Source organism: Entelurus aequoreus, linkage group LG16, assembly GCF_033978785.1.
Source record: "Entelurus aequoreus isolate RoL-2023_Sb linkage group LG16, RoL_Eaeq_v1.1, whole genome shotgun sequence".
NCBI classification, from domain to species: Eukaryota; Metazoa; Chordata; class Actinopteri; order Syngnathiformes; family Syngnathidae; genus Entelurus; species Entelurus aequoreus.
This window is the reverse complement of record NC_084746.1, coordinates 17,948,171-17,968,170: the sequence shown is the minus strand read 5'-3', so window position 1 is coordinate 17,968,170 and position 20,000 is coordinate 17,948,171. Positions and strand designations below refer to the sequence as shown.

At 41.4% G+C, this 20,000-nt stretch overlaps 1 protein-coding gene across 1 annotated transcript in view; it reads left to right on the top strand.

Annotated features, from left to right (window-relative positions):
* The window catches only part of scinlb (scinderin like b), a 94,012-nt gene that overhangs the window by 62,991 nt on the left and 11,021 nt on the right, over positions 1-20,000 (top strand). The window contains exons 5-11 of the mRNA XM_062022268.1: positions 1-130; positions 2,334-2,423; positions 6,902-7,034; positions 7,127-7,215; positions 15,064-15,279; positions 15,347-15,468; positions 15,567-15,657. The exon at positions 1-130 is cut by the window's left edge and continues 20 nt beyond it. Of these exons, the coding sequence (XP_061878252.1) occupies positions 1-130; positions 2,334-2,423; positions 6,902-7,034; positions 7,127-7,215; positions 15,064-15,279; positions 15,347-15,468; positions 15,567-15,657 (871 nt within the window). The remainder of the gene's footprint in view (positions 131-2,333; positions 2,424-6,901; positions 7,035-7,126; positions 7,216-15,063; positions 15,280-15,346; positions 15,469-15,566; positions 15,658-20,000) is intronic.

The window sequence follows — 20,000 nt, the reverse complement described above, 5'->3', positions numbered from 1 at the left end:
CAGCGAGTGTAACCGCTTCGAGAGGCTGAAGGCCTCCCAGGTGGCCATCGGCATTAGGGACAACGAGAGGAACGGACGAGCCCGGCTGCACATGGTGGACGAGGGCGAGGAGCCTGAAGCCATCCTGGAGGTAACAACGGGGTTCATCTTGTCACCCTCTGGGTCCCACTTGAATGCTGCAGTCCAGAGGTGGTCTCCTGTGGGCAGAAGCTGCCAGCTTTAATCAATAAACTTCGATTGATGATTGATTGATTTAATGATGCGTGGGAACAAACACACACAATGTAACCGGCTGCCCACGGGCCCATTGGACGCCAACTCTTTGCCCCGTGAACACTTGGTGCCTTGTTTTCAATGAATAATTAGGCTTACTACGCTGCTGTATTTTAATGTTGCTTATTATGGTGGTACTCGATGAATACTTAGGCCTACTACGCTACTGTATTTTAATGTTGCTCATTATGGTGGTACTGGATGAATACTTAGGCCTACTACGCTACTGTATTTTAATGTTTGTCATTATGGTGGTACTTGATGAATACTTAGGCCTACTACACTACTGTATTTTAATGTTTGTCATTATGGTGGTACTTGATGAATACTTAGGCCTACTACACTACTGTATTTTAATGTTTGTCATTATGGTGGTACTTGATGAATACTTAGGCCTACTACACTACTGTAGTTTAATATTGCTCATTATGGTGGTACTTGATAAATACTTAGGCCCACTATGATACTGTATTTTAATGTTTGTCATTATGGTGGTTCTTGATGAATACTTAGGCCTACTACGCTACTGTATTTTAATGTTGCTCATTTGGTGGTGTTTGATGAATATTTAGGCCTACTACGCTACTGTATTTTATTATGGTGGTACTCGAGGAATACTTAGGCCTACTACGCTACTGTATTTTAATGTTGCTCATTATGGTGGTACTTAATGAATACTTAGGCCTACTACACTGCTGTATTTTATTATGGTGGTACTCGAGGAATACTTAGGCCTACTACGCTACTGTATTTTAATGTTTCTCATTATGGTGGTACTTGATGAATACTTAGGCCTACTACGCTACTGTATTTTAATGTTTCTCATTATGGTGGTACTTGATGAATACTTAGGCCTACTACGCTACTGTATTTTAATGTTTCTCATTATGGTGGTACTTGATGAATACTTAGGCCTACTACACTACTGTATTTTAATATTGCTCATTATGGTGGTACTTGATAAATACTTAGGCCCACTATGATACTGTATTTTAATGTTTGTCATTATGGTGGTTCTTGATGAATACTTAGGCCTACTACCCTACTGTATTTTAATGTTGCTCATTTGGTGGTGTTTGATGAATATTTAGGCCTACTACGCTACTGTATTTTATTATGGTGGTACTCGAGGAATACTTAGGCCTACTACGCTACTGTATTTTAATGTTTCTCATTATGGTGGTACTTGATGAATACTTAGGCCTACTATGCTACTGTATTTTAATGTTGCTCATTTGGTGGTGTTTGATGAATATTTAGGCCTACTACGCTACTATATTTTATTATGGTGGTACTCGAGGAATACTTAGGCCTACTACACTACTGTATTTTAATATTGCTCATTATGGTGGTACTTGATAAATACTTAGGCCCACTATGCTACTGTATTTTAATGTTGCTCATTATGGTGGTACTTGATAAATACTTAGGCCCACTATGCTACTGTATTTTAATGTTTCTCATTATGGTGGTACTTGATGAATACTTAGGGCTACTACACTACTGTATTTTAATGTTTCTCATTATGGTGGTACTTGATGAATACTTAGGGCTACTACACTACTGTATTTTAATGTTGCTCATTATGGTGGTACTTGATAAATACTTAGGCCCACTATGCTACTGTATTTTAATGTTTCTCATTATGGTGGTACTTGATGAATACTTAGGGCTACTACACTACTGTATTTTAATGTTTCTCATTATGGTGGTACTTGATGAATACTTAGGGCTACTACACTACTGTATTTTAATGTTGCTCATTATGGTGGCACTTGATTAATAATTAGGCCTACTACGCTACTGTATTTTAATGTTGCTCATTATGGTGGTACTCGATTAATACTTTGGCCTACTACGCAACTGTATTTAATGTTTCTCATAATGGTGGTACTTGATGAATACTTAGGCCTACTACACTACTGTATTTTACTGTTTCTCATTGTGGTGGTACTCGATGAATACTTAGGCCTACTACGCTACTGTATTTTAATATTTCTCATTATGGTGGTGCTTGGAGAGCCATGTTTATTCTGAGGGGCTGCTTGTGGTTCTTGTAGGTGCTGGGGCCCAAAGGGGCCATTGCTCCAAGTACTCCTGATGATGACAAAGTGGAAGCCTCCAATAGGAAGAAGGGCGCCCTCTACATGGTACGTGCTATTACTACATTCCAATACACCAATTGTTATTGATGACCGCTCGTTTTTTCGTTCATGTTTACGTCCGACTTGGACTTGTTTTTAACAGCCACTACTTTTTGCCAAACACTTTCTACAAAAAAGCAGTAAATCCATGTAAGAACTAAAACATGAAATTAATCCTAATGATATTTATTTTCTTGTTATTTACAAACATTTCTGCAAATCCATTCAGAAGTAGGAATATACATTTAATTCACTTCACTGCAATCCGGGGAGTTTTTCAAATTCGAAAATTTGGGATTTTACTGTCCCTGGTGGCGCAATGGTGCACCTGCGGCCTTTTGTACAGCCTGCACGGGTTCGAAGCCAGTGCTGAAAATATTGTCAAAAGGAATCAAGAAGGTCATGCAGCCTAAATGATTCTTACAGTTGACTCACTGTACGCCTGACAGGAAAATATTTTAAAATGAATTCATTTAGTTGACTTAACCTTGGAAACTTATTTTTAAGTGTTTGTTTGCAGGCGAGTTTTAAAGGAATTTTCATTTTTAGGGCTGCTCAAAACAAATCTATTTACATCCAAATTGCCATTTTTATATATTCCATTTTCAAATCGCTTCTTAATTTCCGAGAATTTGTTTAAAAAAATGTATACTGTTGCAAATTATTTTACTTTTTTATTTTTTAAGAATATTAAAACATTAAACAACTAATATTGATATTATTATTAGTATTATTGATACTGTTGCTTTTATTTAATTTTTTTAAATAATTGTATTTGTGTGTCTTCTCAGCTGTTTGTCATTTTTTGATCTTAAGTATTGTAAAGCTGGGATTGGATTTGAGTCAGGCTCACTCTATTTTATTTTATTATATTTATTATTGTTTTTTCTAAGTAAAATTAAAAACAATAATTTTTAAAAATAAGTTTTTTTCGGGGAACACTGTATGTTAGCAGCTAAGAGGAGCTTTTGTAGCCTGTAACTCGTTTTTGAAAAGTTTTATCATTTATATCACAAAAATGATATCATGAGAATCAAGTGGAATCGAGAGTTGATTCTTAATCGAATGGTCACACCAAGAATATGAATCAAATTATGAGTTGCCCTGAGATACCCACTCTAATCATTTTCATATAAAAAAAATCCCCCCACTTGTATAAATATATCAAAGCTACTATTTATTATATGTGCACAGATCTTTTCACAGGTGTGAATCGTAGGAAATTATGAAAAAATAAATATTATATTATATATAACATTATACAGTACAGGCCAAAAGTTTGGACACACCTTCTCATTTCAATGCGTTTTCTTTATTTTCATGACTATTTAAATTGTAGATTGTCACTGAAGGCATGAAAACTATGACACCTGTGTAGTGGAAACCATTTCAGGTGATTACCTCTTGAAGCTCATCGAGAGAATGCCAAGAGTGTGCAAAGCAGTAATCAGAGCAAAGGGTGGCTATTTTGAAAAAAATAGAATATAAAACATGTTTCAGTTATAATACCTTTTTTTGTTAGGTACATAATTCCACATGTGTTTATTCATAGTTTTCATGCCTTCAGTGACAATCTACAATGTAAATAGTCATGAAAATAAAGAAAAGGCATTGAATGAGAAGGTGTGTCCAAACTTTAGTCCTGTACTGTATATTGTAATCATGAAATAATATTCACGGGTGTTATTTTAGAAAACATTTACCACGCATTTGTATTTAGCCAGGCCCTAGCTAAATTGGGGCCCTAAACATGATTTTTATTTTGATCCCTTTCCCCATTCACACTTTTGTATTTATGTAAAACACATTTTATACATTTTAAATCAAAATGGAATTGAATTTGATGCATGTTTGTACTAAATGGAATTAAATTGTTCAACAATAAAGGTTTTTAGTGCAAAATAACACATTGTTCCAAACAAACACTGTGCACCAAGGGCTATGAAGTGAATTAATTAACTCATATTACGTTTTGCATATGGCGAATGTTTATATTCATCTTGGAGAAAGCGAACCACCAGGGTAAAGTAAATAGTAGCATTTCAGTTTGGGCACATAATAACATAGGGCCCTTTAGTACTGACATTTGTGTGTGGATTGGATTAGTTCTCGCAGAAGAAAAGGCAATAAAAGTGGACCTCGGTATACAAGGTGATAGCCCTATCCGTGAGAAGAGACTACATGTTTAGCCTAATGACAGCATCAAAGATACGAGCGGCATCTGTTTTCTTTTCAGTCACTTACACACAAACATCCCCTTTATGGCCAGGATGCGCTCTCCTGACTTAGCACACACACACACACAGACAGAAGGTAGGAATATAAAACTGATGGTTTGGCTTCTCCAAGTTTGGAGTGCCTCATTTTCTTGACCTAGGGCCGTATTTATCAAGCGTCTTAGAGTGCCATTTTACACTTAAGTCCTGAGAATTTGCGAAATTTAGTCCTACTCTCAAACTTAAGAATAAAAGCTATTTATCAACTTTCTTAAGTCTAAGAATCACTCCTACTCTCCACGATATTTAAGAGACCTTCAGAGGTGTCCTAAGTGGTTAGGAGTTGCCAGCGGGGGATGGCACTGAGGCGAGAGAGACGTGCGCAAACGTTCAGGGAGCGGAAGGATGTCCTGGCTTTGTTTGATGACGAGCAGCTGATCAAACGGTATCGTTTAGACCAGGGGTCGGCAACCTGCGGCTCTAGAGCTCTTTAGCTCTTTAGCGCCGCCCTAGTGGCTCTGTGGAGCTTTTTCAAAAATGTATGAAAAATGGAAAAAGATGAGGGGGGAAAAAAAATATTTTTTGTTTTAATATGGTTTCTGTAGGAGGACAAACATGACACAAACCTCCCTAATTGTTATAAAGCACACTGTTTATATTAAACATGCTTCACTGATTCGAGTATTTGGCGAGCGCCGTTTTGTCCTACTAATTTTGGCGGTCCTTGAACTCACCGTAGTTTGTTTACATGTATAACTTTCTCCGACTTTCTAGGACGTGTTTTATGCCACTTCTTTTTCTGTCTCATTTTGTCCACCAGACTTTTAACGTTGTGCATTAATGCACAATGGTGAGTTTTGTTGATGTTATTGACTTGTGTGGAGTGCTAATCAGACATATTTGGTCACTGAATGACTGCAAGCTAATCGATGCTAACATGCTAGCCATATGTACATATTGCATCATCATGCCTCATCTGTAGGTATATTTGAGGTAATTTTGTTTCCTTTAAGTCATCTTAATTCAATGTATATCTCATGACACACTACCTGTATGTAATAAGGCTTTTAATTTTTTGCGGCTCCAGACATTGTATTTTTAGTCCAATATGGCTCTTTCAACATTTTGGGTTGCCGACCCCTGGTTTAGACAGAGCGGGTATAATTTTTGTCACAGATTTAATAAGGGGCGTCATCTCATCAGCAACATCACGCAGCAGAGCTTTCACAGCAGAACTAAAGGTCATCACAATGCTTCGATATCTCGCCACTGGGAAAATGCAACAGTGTAACGCTGAGGATTTGGGGCCATCACAACAATCAGTAAGCAGAATTGTTATGGAAACAATAATGGCCCTTACTGCTCCTCACCTCGTCATGCGTTTCATTGACTTTCCAACTACACCCCGGATGATTCAGCAGAAGCAAACTGCATTCAAATTATTTGCCTAATTAACGAATTGGAAAGAAAAGAAAACATTTATTTTTGATTCATTGCCAATATTGTTTGTTTGTTTTGTATTATTTTGTAGTTTATTGTCAAAATATACACTCCCATTGTCCACTGAAATATTTGTAAGATATTTCTTTATTCTTAGACAAGGGATTCCTTCCGTGATTGGTCATTTCTATGTGCACAAAAATGACGTCACCTAAAATTCCGTTTACGGCACATAGTAATGTCGTAATTCAGCTCCGAGTGTGACACTTAAGATTCAGTCCCACACTTCGCTGAAAGTGTGAGTAAGACGCTTGATAACTGACTTTTAAGTGCAGCTTTCAGCGAAGAATTTCTTTACTCATAAGTCAACTCTTAGCAGACTTCTTGGGAGTAATTCTAAGAAGCTTGATAAATACGGCCCCTGACCTCCTCCAGGAACTGCAGTCCTGTATAATGACGCTCGCTTGTAATAAAGCAACTTATGGTTCAGTAAAGCCTCTCCGACATCTCTTTTGATCCAGCCGCACTGTCGTGTCGCCCGTCTGTCCGGACTAGTATGACAAGACCCGAAATACACATCAGCTACAATGCGGATTCCTTGGAAAATGTGTCATTATCATCTTCTCTATGGTGGAGCAGGAAGGGGCAGGACTTGAGATTACAGTCAAATTTCATGCCGAGTGCCGTGTCATTCAGTCATTGATATTTTACATGCACTTATTCATGCAAATCCGTGGGGGGCCGACACGCCGCGCCTGATCTGCATGTAGGGATGGCTTGGCCACTCTGTTTGGACGCATTGTTATGATTTTAAATATGCCTCTGCAGATCTCGGATGCGTCTGGTCCCATGAAGTTGTCCAGCGTGGCGCCATGCAGCCCCTTCAAACAGGCCATGTTGTCCCCTGACGAGTGCTACATCCTGGACAACGGCGTGGACGCTAACATATTTGTTTGGAAAGGTACCCTCACTGGCCTGTGAATAACAACGACACCAAGGGAAAAAGTGAACGGGCATCGTGTCGAATGATGGATGCTGATGTTTTCAAATCAGGTCCAAAGGCCAACTCGTCTGAGCGCAAGGCCGCCATGTCTGCAGGTCAGATGTTCATCAAAGAAAAAGGATACAGCCCCAAGACAAAGGTAATGCTACACCGCAAAAAGCCAGTGATCAAAAACAAGAAAAACAAAAACAAAAATTAGGGGTATTTTATTTGAACTAGGCAAAATTATCTGCCAATAGAACAAGAAAATTTGGCTTGTCAAGACTTTCCAAAACAAGTAAAATTAGCTAACCTCAATGAACCCGAAAATACCTTAAAATAAGTATATTCTCTAATAACAACTGTACTATTATATGAGTACGTATTTTCTATTGTTTCATTGAAAATAAAACAGCAAAGTCCATTTGGCTGTCATCTGTTTTAATTATGAGACACAATTGTGTCAAGGTCATGATTTTTTTTTCATGCCTGAAATAAGAAATGATTACTTTAAAAAAGTACTTTTATACTTGTGAGTGTTGATGACACAGCTTTGCAACACTTGATATTCTAGTTTCAAGTGTCATGTCTTTGTGATCATGTTTTGCTTCAGTTATGTCCTGTTGGTTTAAAACTCTTTTTAGTTCCTGTTTACGCTCCCTTGTTTGGTCACCATGGTTACTTATTAGTTTCACCTGTCATTTGTTTGGACTCACGCACCTGTTGCCAATCATGTCTCTGTTATTTAGGCCTGTCATTTTCTGTTGGTCGTCCTGGCGACATTACCTCTACTATCTGCTGATACCCATGCTACCCATGCTACCTTTGTTACCCTATGACACTATAGTTTATACTTCATGCCATGCCGCAGTAAGTGTATTTATTTCATGTCCATAGTTTTGCCCTTGTGCTAGTTTTTTTGTTTTATAGCCAGGTTTTTTCTCCGCCTTGTGCGCGCCTTTTGTTTGTTCCTTTTTATAGTAAGAATGAAACATGTATTTACCTTCACGCCATGTCCGGTCCAGTTCTCTTGCATCTCGGGAAAACAAACCCCACCATAGTCCACGTTGTGACATTAAGCATGTTTTACTCAATATAGGTCATCAAATCTCAGCAACAAGCTGTAATATCTTACTGAGATCATTTAGGACCAAAACAAAACACTCTAACATAAAAAATGCTTAGTGAGCAGAATTATCTTATCAAACAGAAAATAAGCAAATATCCCCCTTATTTGAGATATTTAATCTTACTCAGATTTCAATTTTTGCGGTGTACACTTTACATGAGGTTTTTTTCTGGACAATAGAGGGCGCCATTGTACTAGCCCAGGGGTCGGCAACCTTTACCACTCAAAGAGCCATTTTGGCAAGTTTCACACATTAAAGAAAGTAATGGGAGCCACAAAATATGTTTTTAAAATTTAAAATGAAAAACACCGCATACAAAGCTTAAACGCTTTGTGCTATGTTAACTAGGGGTCTCAGACACACGCACCGGCACGTACTTTAATGTGGAAATTTGATGTTAGTGCAGCCCGCGAGTTTTGAATGAATGTCGCTTGCGTCATACTTGCCAACCCTCTCATTTTTCCCGGGAGACTCCCGAATATCAGAGCGTGATGACACCATTTGGCGCCCTCTAGAGTCTGCCCAATCAGTGTATCTGCTCGGCCACAAGTGGAACGCAGCTTTGGCTTGATAGCGTTACAGACAGCAAGGCTACTAACTCAACAGCCACACATCTTACACTGACGGTACCAATACCCAGAATCCCATGCAGCCCTAACTCTTCCGCTCAACCAACGCACGGAGAGGGGGGGGTTGATGTGTGGGGGGATTTGGTGGTAGCGGGGGTGTATAATGTAGACCGGAAGAGTTAGGGCTGCATGGGATTCTGGGTAATGGTTGTGTTGTGTTTATGTTGTGTTACAGTGGGATGTTCTGCAGAAATGTGTTTCTCATTCTTTTTTGGTGTGGGTTCACAGTGTGGCGCATATTTGTAACGTAACAATGTTAAAGTTGTTTGATACGGCTACCGTCAGTGTAAGCTGTGTGGCTGATGAGTAAGTATGCTTTGCTGTCTCCTGTGTGAGCAAGTAATAACAACATGCAACATGTGGCTGGACTGGCATGCTGTATGTAAATGCTATAGAGGACAATTACTGCAGTGCAATTAGGGCACGCCCTTTATATAGTAATTAGAGTGTAAATAGGATTATATTTTCCCTGGGAGTAATCTATGAGAGACACTGACATCCATAAGTCTCCTGGGAAAATCGGGGGGGTCGGCATGTATGTAGCTGAGCCGCATCAGAGTGGTCAAGGAGCCGCATGCGGCTCCGGAGCCGCGGGTTGCCGACCCCTGTACTAGCCGAACTCACTCATTTTTTGAAAAAAAAAACAAAAACAAAAATGTAAAATATGGTAAAACCCTGATTTACGAACTTATTGGTTCCTGAACAGGGTTCATATGTAGAAAAGTTTGTATATTGAAGCAAACTTCTCCATAAGGAACAATGTAAATATGAATACCGTATTTTCCGAACTATAGAGCGCACTGTTACATAAGCCGCACCCACTAAACTTTGGGATTTTTTTCTCCCCGTATGTTAGCCGCACCTAACTATAAGCCACAGATATATACGTTGTGAAATAAGTTATTTACACAGAAATATTTTATAAATGTTTACTTGTATACCTTGATTGTTTCCAAATGGTGTCTGTAACACGGCAGTAAAAGGGCTGATCAAACAAAACAGAAGTCATCGTCATGGACCCACTAGCTGCGCAAGCTAGCTCTCCAATCAGCTAAACAGACTCAATAACTCCACGGAGACGTTTTGGTGAATTTACTGAGGAATTTGTGAAACCAAAAACAATACAAAAATAATGCCGTTGTAAGTTAATAATACTAACACAGACACTCGTAAACGTGTTAGCATATTCGCTAATGCTAAAGGCGCTAGCTTCAGTACATTACAAGAGCACGTACAAATATGCATGAAAACACTCCTACAGACATTACACATGGGTCAGTTTAGAAGGTAAGAATTGTTTTAGTTATATTGTAAAACTTACCATAGTTGCTTGGAGTGACGAATGAAGAATCCATACGAGTAGAAACGCTATGTTCAACTAGAAGACAGAACGGCACTTCTACTTCCGGTTCAAAGCTTTAAACAGCGGGAATTCGCATTCACCCAGCAGCACTTGCAGTGCGCGAACTCGTCCAAAAGATGGCGCCATAGCACAAACCGTGTTTTTGCTTGTTTTGTTTTTTTCCTCACCATTATTATGGTTGTCAGCGAAGAAAAAAACCTAAATTAGCCACACAGACACTCATAAACCTGTCAGCATATTAGCTAATGCTAACGATGCTATCTTGATTAAATTACGATAGCATGTACAAATGTGCATGAAAACACTCCTGCAGACATCACACGTGGGACACTTTAGTTAGTAAGAATAGTTTTAGTTATATTGTCAAACTTACAAAAATTGAGTGATGTATGAAGAATCCATACGAGTAAAGTTAAAGTACCAATGATTGTCACACACAAACGAGGTTTGGCGACATTATTCTCTGCATTTGACCCATCACCCTTGATCACCTAGAGGTGCGGGGAGCAGTGAGCAGCAGCGGTGGCCGCGCCCGGGAATCATTTTTGGTGATTTAACCCCCAATTCCAACCCTTCCGGGGTTGGAACTCACGACCTACCGATCTCAGGGCGGACACTCTAACCACTAGGCCACTGAGTAGGTATGGACAATTAGAAGACGCAATAGCACTTCTACTTCCAGTTCAAAGCTTTAAACAGCAGGAATTCACATTCACCCAGCAGCACTCCAAAAGATGGCGCCATAGCACAAACAAAAACAGACCATTTAAGTGTTTTTGCATGTTTTTAACTTGTGCTTTATGGCCGTCAGCAAAGAAAAATCCACAAATGAGCTGCACCGTTGTATAAGCCACAGGTTTCAAAGCGTAGGAAAAAAAGTAGCAGCTCATAGTTTGGGAATTTTCAGTACTCACTCCTTGATATGTCCGATAATATCGGACTGCCGATATTATCGGCCGATAAATGCTTTAAAATGTAATATCGGAAATTATCGGTATCTGTTTCAAAAAGTAAAATTTATGACTTTTAAAAACGCCGCTGTGTACACGGACGTAGGGAAAAGTACAGAGCGCCAATAAACCTTAAGGGCACTGCCTTTGCGTGCCGGCCCAATCACATAATACCTACGGCTTTTCACACACACAAGTGAATGCAAGGCATACTTGGTCAACAGCCATACAGGTCACACTGAGGGTGACCGTATAAACAACTTTAACATCCATCTTCAACCGCTTATCCGGAATCGGGTCGCGGGGACAGCAGCTCCAGCAAAGACCCCCAGACTTCCCTCTCCAGAGCAACATTTGCGACTTCCTCCTGGGGAATCCCGAAGCGTTCCCAGGCCAGAGAGGAGATGTAATCCCCCCATCTGGTCCTTGGTCTGCCGCGGGGCCTCCTCCCAGTGGGACGTGCAACGAGGACCTCCCTAGGGAGACGCTCGTGAGGCATCCGCACGAGATGCCCGAACCACCTAAGCTGGCTCCTTTCCAAGCGAAGGAGCAGCGGCTCTACTCCGAGTCTCTCTCGGGTGACTGCACTTCTCACCCTATCTCTAAGGGAGATGCCAGCCACCCTTCTGAGGAAACTCATTTCGGCCGCTTGTATCCGCGATCTTATTCTTTCGGTCATTACCCACACTTCATGACCATAGGTGAGAGTAGGAATGTAGATAGCTCGGTAGACCGAGAGCTTTGCCTTCTGGCTCAGCTCCCGTTTCGTCACAACAGTGCGGCAGAGAGACTGCAATACTGCCCCAGCTGCTCCGATTCTCCGGCTGATTTCCTTCTCCATCTTTCCCTCACTCGTGAACAAGACCCCGAGATACTTAAACTCCTCCACCTGGGACAGAGTCCTGTCCCCTACCCGGACTGTACAAACCATCGGTTTCCTGCTGAGAACCATGGCCTCAGATTTGGAGATGCTGATCCTCATTCCAGCCGCTGAACACTCGGTTGCGAACCGATCCAGTGAGAGCTGAAGGTCACGAACCGAAGGTGCCATCAGGACCACATCATCTGCAAACAGCAGTGACGCAACCTTTAGCCCCCCGAGACGTATACCCTCTCCGCCATGGCCACGACTCCGCCTAGAAATCCTGTCCATGAAAATCACAAACAGGATAGGTGACAGAGCGCAGCCCTGGCGGAGACCAACCCCCACTGGAAACGGATCCGACTTACATCCAAGCACCCGGACACAACTCTCGCTTTGGTTGTACAGAGATTGGATGGCCCTCAACAGGGTTCCCCTCACTCCGTACTCCCTCAGCACCTCCCACAAGATCTCCCGAGGGACGCGGTCATACGCCTTCTCCAAATCCACAAAACACATGTAGACTGGATAGGCATACTCCCAGGCCCTCTCCAGGATTCCCGCAAGCGTAAAGAGTTGGTCAGTTGTTCCACGACCAGGACGGAATCCACATTGCTCCTCTTGAATCTGAGGTTCGACTATCGGCCGGACCCTCCTTTCCAGTACCTTGGCGTAAACTTTCCCAGGGAGGCTGAGTAGTGTGATACCCCTGTAGTTAGCACACACCCTCTGGTCCCCCTTTTTGAAAAGGGGAACCACCACCCCAGTCTGCCACTCCCTCGGCACTGTCCCAGACTTCCACGCAATGTTGAAAAGGCGTATCAACCAAGACAGCCCATCAACACCCAGAGCCTTCAGCATTTCTGGACGGATCTCGTCAACCCCCGGAGCTTTGCCACTGTGGAGTTGTCTAACTACCTCAGTGACTTCACTCCGAGAGATCAACGTCGATCCCCCATCATCCTCAGGCCCTACTCCTATCAGGGAGGGTGTGTCTGATGTATTTGGGTTCAGGAGTTCCTCAAAGTGCTCTTTCCAACGCCCCACGACTTCCTCACTTGAAGTCAGCAAAGTCCCATCCTTGCCGTACACAGCTTGGATGGTTCCCTGCTTCCCCCTCCTGAGGTGCCGTATGGTCTTCCAGAACAGCTTTGGTGCCGCCCGATAGTCCTTCTCCATGGATTCCCCGAACTGCTCCCACACCCTCTGCTTAGCCTCGTCCACAGCCACGGCCGCTGCCCTTCGGGCCCGCCGGTACCTTGCAACTGCCTCCGGAGTCCCCTGGGATAACATACCCCGGTAGGACTCCTTCTTCAGTCGGACGGCTTCCCTGACCACCACTGTCCACCAGGGTGTTCGAGGGTTACCGCCCCTTGAGGCACCTAAGACCTTCTGGCCACAGCTCGCATCTGCAGCTTTAGCAATAGAGGCTTTGAACATTGCCCATTCCTGTTCAATGTCCCCAACCTCCACAGGGATGGCAGAGAAGTCCCGCCGGAGGTGTGAGTTGAAGTCCTTCCGGACAGAGGACTCCTCCAAACGTTCCCAGTTCACCCGCACTACACGCTTGGGTTTGCCAGGTCTGTCCAGAGGTTTCCCCCGCCATCTAACCCAACTCACCACCAGATGGTGATCAGTTGACAGTTCAGCCCCTCTCTTCACCCGAGTGTCCAAAACATACGGCCTCAGATCAGCTGATACGATTACAAAATCGATCATTGATCTTTGGCCTAGGGTGCTCTGGTACCAGGTACACCTATGAGCATCCTTATGCTTGAACATGGTGTTTGTTATCGCAAGTCCGTGACTAGCACAGAAGTCCAATAACAATCCACCACTCAGGTTCAGATCAGGGAGACCGTTCCTCCCAATCACGCCAGTCCAAGTATCACTGTCATTGCCCACGTGCGCGTTGAAGTCCCCCAGCAAGACTATGGAATCCCCTGCCGGCGCCCCATACAGGACCCCATGCAAGGTATCCAAGAAGGCTGAATACTCTGAACTCCTGTTTGGTGCGTATGCACAAACAACAGTCAGAGTTTTCCCCCCTCCAACCCTAAGGCGAAGGGAGGCGACCCTCTTGTCCACTGGGGTGAACTCCAACGTACAGGCACTCAGCCGGGGACTCGTGAGTATCCCCACACCCGCCTGTGCCCTCACACCCTGAGCAACTCCAGAAGTGAACAAGGTCCATCCCTTGTCCAGGAGTGTGGTTTCAGAGCCCTTGCTATGCGTAGAGGTAAGCCCCACCAGATCCAACCGGTAGCGCTCCACCTCTCGCACCAGCTCAGGCTCCTTCCCCACCAGCGTAGAGACGTTCCACGTCCCGAAAGTCAGCCTCTGCTGTCCCGAATTGGTCCGTCCGGAGCCTCCACTTTCACCGCCATCCACTTGGCAGCGCACCCGACCCCACTGGTTCCGACCGCGGGTGGTGGGCCCACGTGGCAGAGAAGATGGCGTGTCCACGTAGCTTCTTCGGGCTGTTACAACACTGTTACAAATATGCGCCACACTGTGAACCCATACCAAACAAGAATGACAAACACATTTCGGGAGAACATCCGCACCTTAACACAACATAAACACAACGGAACAAATACCCAGAACCCCTTGCTGCATTAACTCTTCCGGGACCCTACAATATACACCCCCCCCCCCCCCCCGCTACCCCCTACCCCCCGGCCACCTAAACCTCCTCATGCTCTCTCAGGGAGAGCATGTCCCAAATTCCAAGCTGCTGTTTTGAGGCATGTTAAAAAAAAATGATGCCCTTTGTGACTTCAATAATAAATATGGCAGTGCCATGTTGGCACTTGTTTCCATAACTTGAGTTGATTTATTTTGTAAAACCTTGTTACATTGTTTAATGCATCCAGCGGGGCATCACAACAAAATTATGCATAATAATGTGTTAATTCCACGACTGTATATATCGGTATCGGTTGATATCGGAATTGGTAATTAAGAGTTGGACAATATCGGATATCGGCAAAAAAGCCATTATCGGACATCTCTACTCACTCCTGCATTCCCAGCACAAAAAAATGTTGACCATTGTTTGTTTCCCCTCGCAGATCCAAGTGCTTCCTGCCGGAGCCGAGACCACCCTGTTCAAGCAGTTCTTCTGCGACTGGAAGGACAAGGACGAGACCACCGGTCCGAGTCAGGCCTACGCCATCGGTCGCATAGCCAAAGTGGAGCAGGTGCCTTTCGACGCGTCCAGCCTGCACACCAACAAGGCCATGGCGGCTCAGCACGGCATGGTGGACGACGGCAAGGGCGACTTCCAGGTAAAAACTCTGGCTGGACAAAGCCGAGGTTAAAAAAATGTGTGGGTGATATTTTGCTGTGTTTCAGATATGGCGTGTGGACAACGGTGACAAGGTCCCCTTGGATCCTTCCTCCTACGGCCACTTCTACGGGGGCGACTGTTACCTCATCCTCTACAGCCACAAGCGCGGACACGTCATTTATACTTGGTGTGTTTCTCTCCTATTTCAACTTCCTGGTTGGCCCTCTGTCCAGACCAGGACGTAGCTTGATCTTCCAGAACTTAGTCCTACTGTGTGTTTGTCAGGCAGGGGCTGAAGGCCACACAAGACGAACTTGCCGCGTCAGCGTTCCTCACAGTGAAGCTGGATGACTCAATGGGAGGATCCCCCGTTCAGGTTAGAGCTTGTTCTGGTGCACAACTCCAACCGGCAGGAAGTAGATGACACTAAGAAGTAGTTAATCACCCACAAGTAGTTAATCACCCACAAATATGTGATCATGTGACCGGTCCTGGGTGTACCAAAGTCACCTGGGGTAGGCTCCAGCTCAGGATAAAAAAGCAAGACTAATTTATGACATGATGAGACAACCTTAAAAGTCCCTAAAAGCTCCCCAAACTTCAGGGAAAGACGATGTCAACAAGTGGCCAGCAGAGGGTGCTGTTGTATCATTTCTAATTGAGGTCCTTTTTTACACTTCCACAAGTCTATGATGATTCTGGGCCTCCTGAAGGGGCCCCCATCCCGACCCTAAATCCATCCATAGACATCTTATAAGTAGACGCAGCATCGAGCGCTACTGCCTACTGCCGCTGACGAGACGTGGGGCCGCCATCTTGGAGTGGTGATCCGCTCCACTCAGTGCAATACATTTGGCAGGAGCAATGAACTGTCAGCGCATTTAATTCATCTTACCTCACTGAATACCACTGATTTTCACCCGTTTTTTTCTCATACGTGTAGCTATGATAAAGGACACATGTTTTGGCGTGTTTTATTATTTATAGTTTGCTCAACGGTAATAGAATATTCTTGTATGCAATAAGTGACCAGACGTCCGGGATCAAAACTGGGAATATAATCCCAGAGAAAGGGGAAAAAAACGGTCAGCTATTTTTAAGTTGAAGAAACAATATGATTAGGTTATATATACACACATATATCTACATAAACAATGTATGAATACATTAGATATCTATATATCTTAGGGACCTATAGACTGTATCTCTGAGAGTTTATTCTGTCTTGACACTTTGTATTGATATTTTGTATTACATTCTTCCCTTAAATGATAATGTTTACAGTGATTGTTTTATATGTATTTTTTTATGTATGTCGCTTTGGATAAAAGCGTCTGCCAAATACTTAAACATAAACTTATATAAACGTATTTCTTATTTCAACTTTATGTTATTCAATATGACATTTTTAAATGTAATTAATTTCATTGACAAGCAATTATATTATGGTCATACGCTTGTTTGCTAGCGGTTACGATTTCAGTACTATTGAAGATCTTTGCTCCTTCTCAACTCTGTGGTAATATTCTTTTCACAAAATACAACCAATAGTACGTTAACGTTAAATCTTACTTGTGAAAAGTAATCCCCCGATTCCTATTTTCAACAGTCCGCTCATTTGAGCAGGAAAACGCTGAACACCAGTCTTCACACCATCTTTGTTTTCTACCTGTCAACTGTCAGTTTAGGCTGCTCACCGGCTCCTCATCACCACTTCAAGATGGTGGCCGAATTTCTCGCGTCACAGCACCCAATGCTGCGTTTACTTATAAGATGTCTATGAATCCATCGTGGCCCCTCCATGCACACACACACTTGCTGTGATCACATGCCCTCAAAAACTAACTATGGATGTGGTTGAAACCAGCTTTTTTTTTAAACCTTAATTAGTTTCTTGACTTATTCAAGATCAGGCATGTGATTTTTCCGTCTATAGTCGGAAAGCCGGAAATTTTATCTCTGTAAAAATATAAAAAACATATTTTCCGTTTTTCTTCGTTTTTTCCGACCTACAATGTGTGTTAAAATCTTGATCCGTCTCTTTGCCATACCTGCCAACAACTCCGGTTTTCCTGTAATGAGTTCCAGTGGTAAAAACTACGGTTTTCCATTAAAAATTATTAACTTAAAAATGGAAGCTACGTAGCGAAGCAACTCCACGGCCAGGGGACAAAATATACGGGAAACATCCATGATTGGTTGGTTGATTTACTATGATGAGTCACAATTGGTTAAGATTACAGCAAAACATTACAGACAGGCCAATCAAAGGCAAGATAGGGCGGGTCATTGAACCAGGAAGGGAAATCACAACAGACATCCCATGTGAACAATGCTGTATAATAGACTGTATTTATATTATTCACATGTGAATAATTCTGTATAATAGACTGTATTTATATTATTCACATGTGAATAATGCTGTCTAATAGACTGTATTTATATTATTCCCATGTGAATAATGCTGTATAATAGACTGTATTTACATTATTCATGTGTGAATAATGCTGTATAATAGACTGTATTTATATTATTCACATGTGAATAATGCTGTATAATAGACTGTATTTATGTTATTCACATGTGAATAATGTTGTATAATAGTCTGTATTTATATTATTCACGTGTGAATAATGCTGTATAATAGACTGTATTTATATTATTCACATGTGAATAATGCTGTATAATAGACTGTATTTATGTTATTCACATGTGAATAATGCTGTATAATAGTCTGTATTTATATTATTCACATGTGAATAATGCTGTATAATAGTCTGTATTTATATTATTCACATAGGAATAATGCTGTATAATAGACTGTATTTACGTTATTCACGTGTGAATAATGCTGTATAATAGATTGTATTTATATTATTCACATGTGAATAATGCTGTATAATAGTCTGTATTTATATTATTCACATGTGAATAATGCTGTATAATAGTGTGTATTTATATTATTCACATATGAATAATGCTGTATAATAGACTGTATTTACGTTATTCACGTGTGAATAATGCTGTATAATAGATTGTATTTATATTATTCACACGTGAATAATGCTGTATAATAGACTGTATTTATATTATTCACATGTGAATAATGCTGTATAATAGACTGTATTTATCTTATACACATGTAAAAAATACGAGAAGAGGGAATATTCAAGCGGGCGATTTATACATTAAGAAATCTAGTGGAAGATGGCAGAGGGATTCTCTTCCCTAGATTTTTCTTTTAGCGATGTAGACGACGCCCAAGAAACCCACACTGCGTCTACTTGGTCTTGTCCCCCCACAAGGGCACCACCCTGGACCTGACTGGGGACCTTTTTCATCAAGTTCAAATCACATGCAAAATGGAATTAACCCTACCTAAATTATTAGTTTAAAAAAAAACATTTAATATAAAAAATGTCTTCAAATTTAATATAAAGTGGCCATAGTATGAATTTAAAAAATCCTATAACTTGTCTTAATTTCTTAAATATGATTATAAATCTTACACGTTTTCATCAGAGTGTAAAGTAGGGATTATCAGACAAAGCAAAAATATAACAATTACATTTATTACTAATCTAATTTGTATATAGGCCTGATCTGTCAGCCATTTAATATATGGATAACTCTTTTCTGCAATTTTTTCAAAATAAAACAACTGACATACAGTCTCACATTGGGCTTTAAATACCACATTGTGGCTTTTTGGGGCATATTTTTGTAGCGTATTGTAAATATTAAATCCCTGAGGACTTTTTTGTCTTGGCACTACTTAACTGGACTAAATTTATTTCCCAGTGTATAGAAGGGTTGCATACGACGTCACGTCCGTCTTTGTTCTTGGAGGCCTAATTGACACGCTGGTCAAGTAGCTCTAGCGTAGCATTAAAACAAGTGAGAGTGAGTGTCGAGTTTGAGCAGAAAATGTCATATTGCTGTTCTGTTCTTGGGTGTTCCAGTCGTTCAAATAGAGATATAGGAAAGAGGTCATAAAGTCAGACAAAAAATGAAAGTGCGTCGAAAGAAATGGCTCTTAAAAATATCACTTTCATCATCTTGTGGAGTACAATTGGACAATGCTCGTGTCTGCAGTGATCACTTTGTAAAATGTTTGTTTGAATATTTGATTTGTTTGAGAAACTTTCTGTGATGCAATCCAGTTTATTCTCTACTATATTGGTAGTGTTTGAGAGCAGAACTAAATGTAAAGAAAGGACAAGAGATGGCATTAGTTGTGTGTTCTTTTGTGGTTGCTATGCCTAAATATAACTAGAAGACCTGCTTGTGCAAATAAACTAACGTCATGTTAAGTCTTAGTAATAAATATTGTGATTGTTGCTCCAATCCACCGTATTTTCATTCTCCATTTTCATAACAGAAACTAAAACGTAGTAGTTGTTGTGCAGGAAAGACAAGTGTTTTATTCTACACGGATGACCACATTATAGCATCTTTGGTGATATTTGTTAGCGTCAATAAAATATCCTTCATAGTATTAATAAAGTAGATGAATAAATATTGTTATGGCTAGCAAACTTTGTTGAGCAACAGGGACATCTACAGCTAAATAATGAGACAAAATATCAACTTCACAGCATAAAAACAACTGTAGACATGAATTGTAGATGAGACTAATATTTGTAGAAGGAAATCAACTGCAAACAAACTCATCCTTTTTCTCATTGGCGTCACGATCACAGCAGCACTCGTTATGTC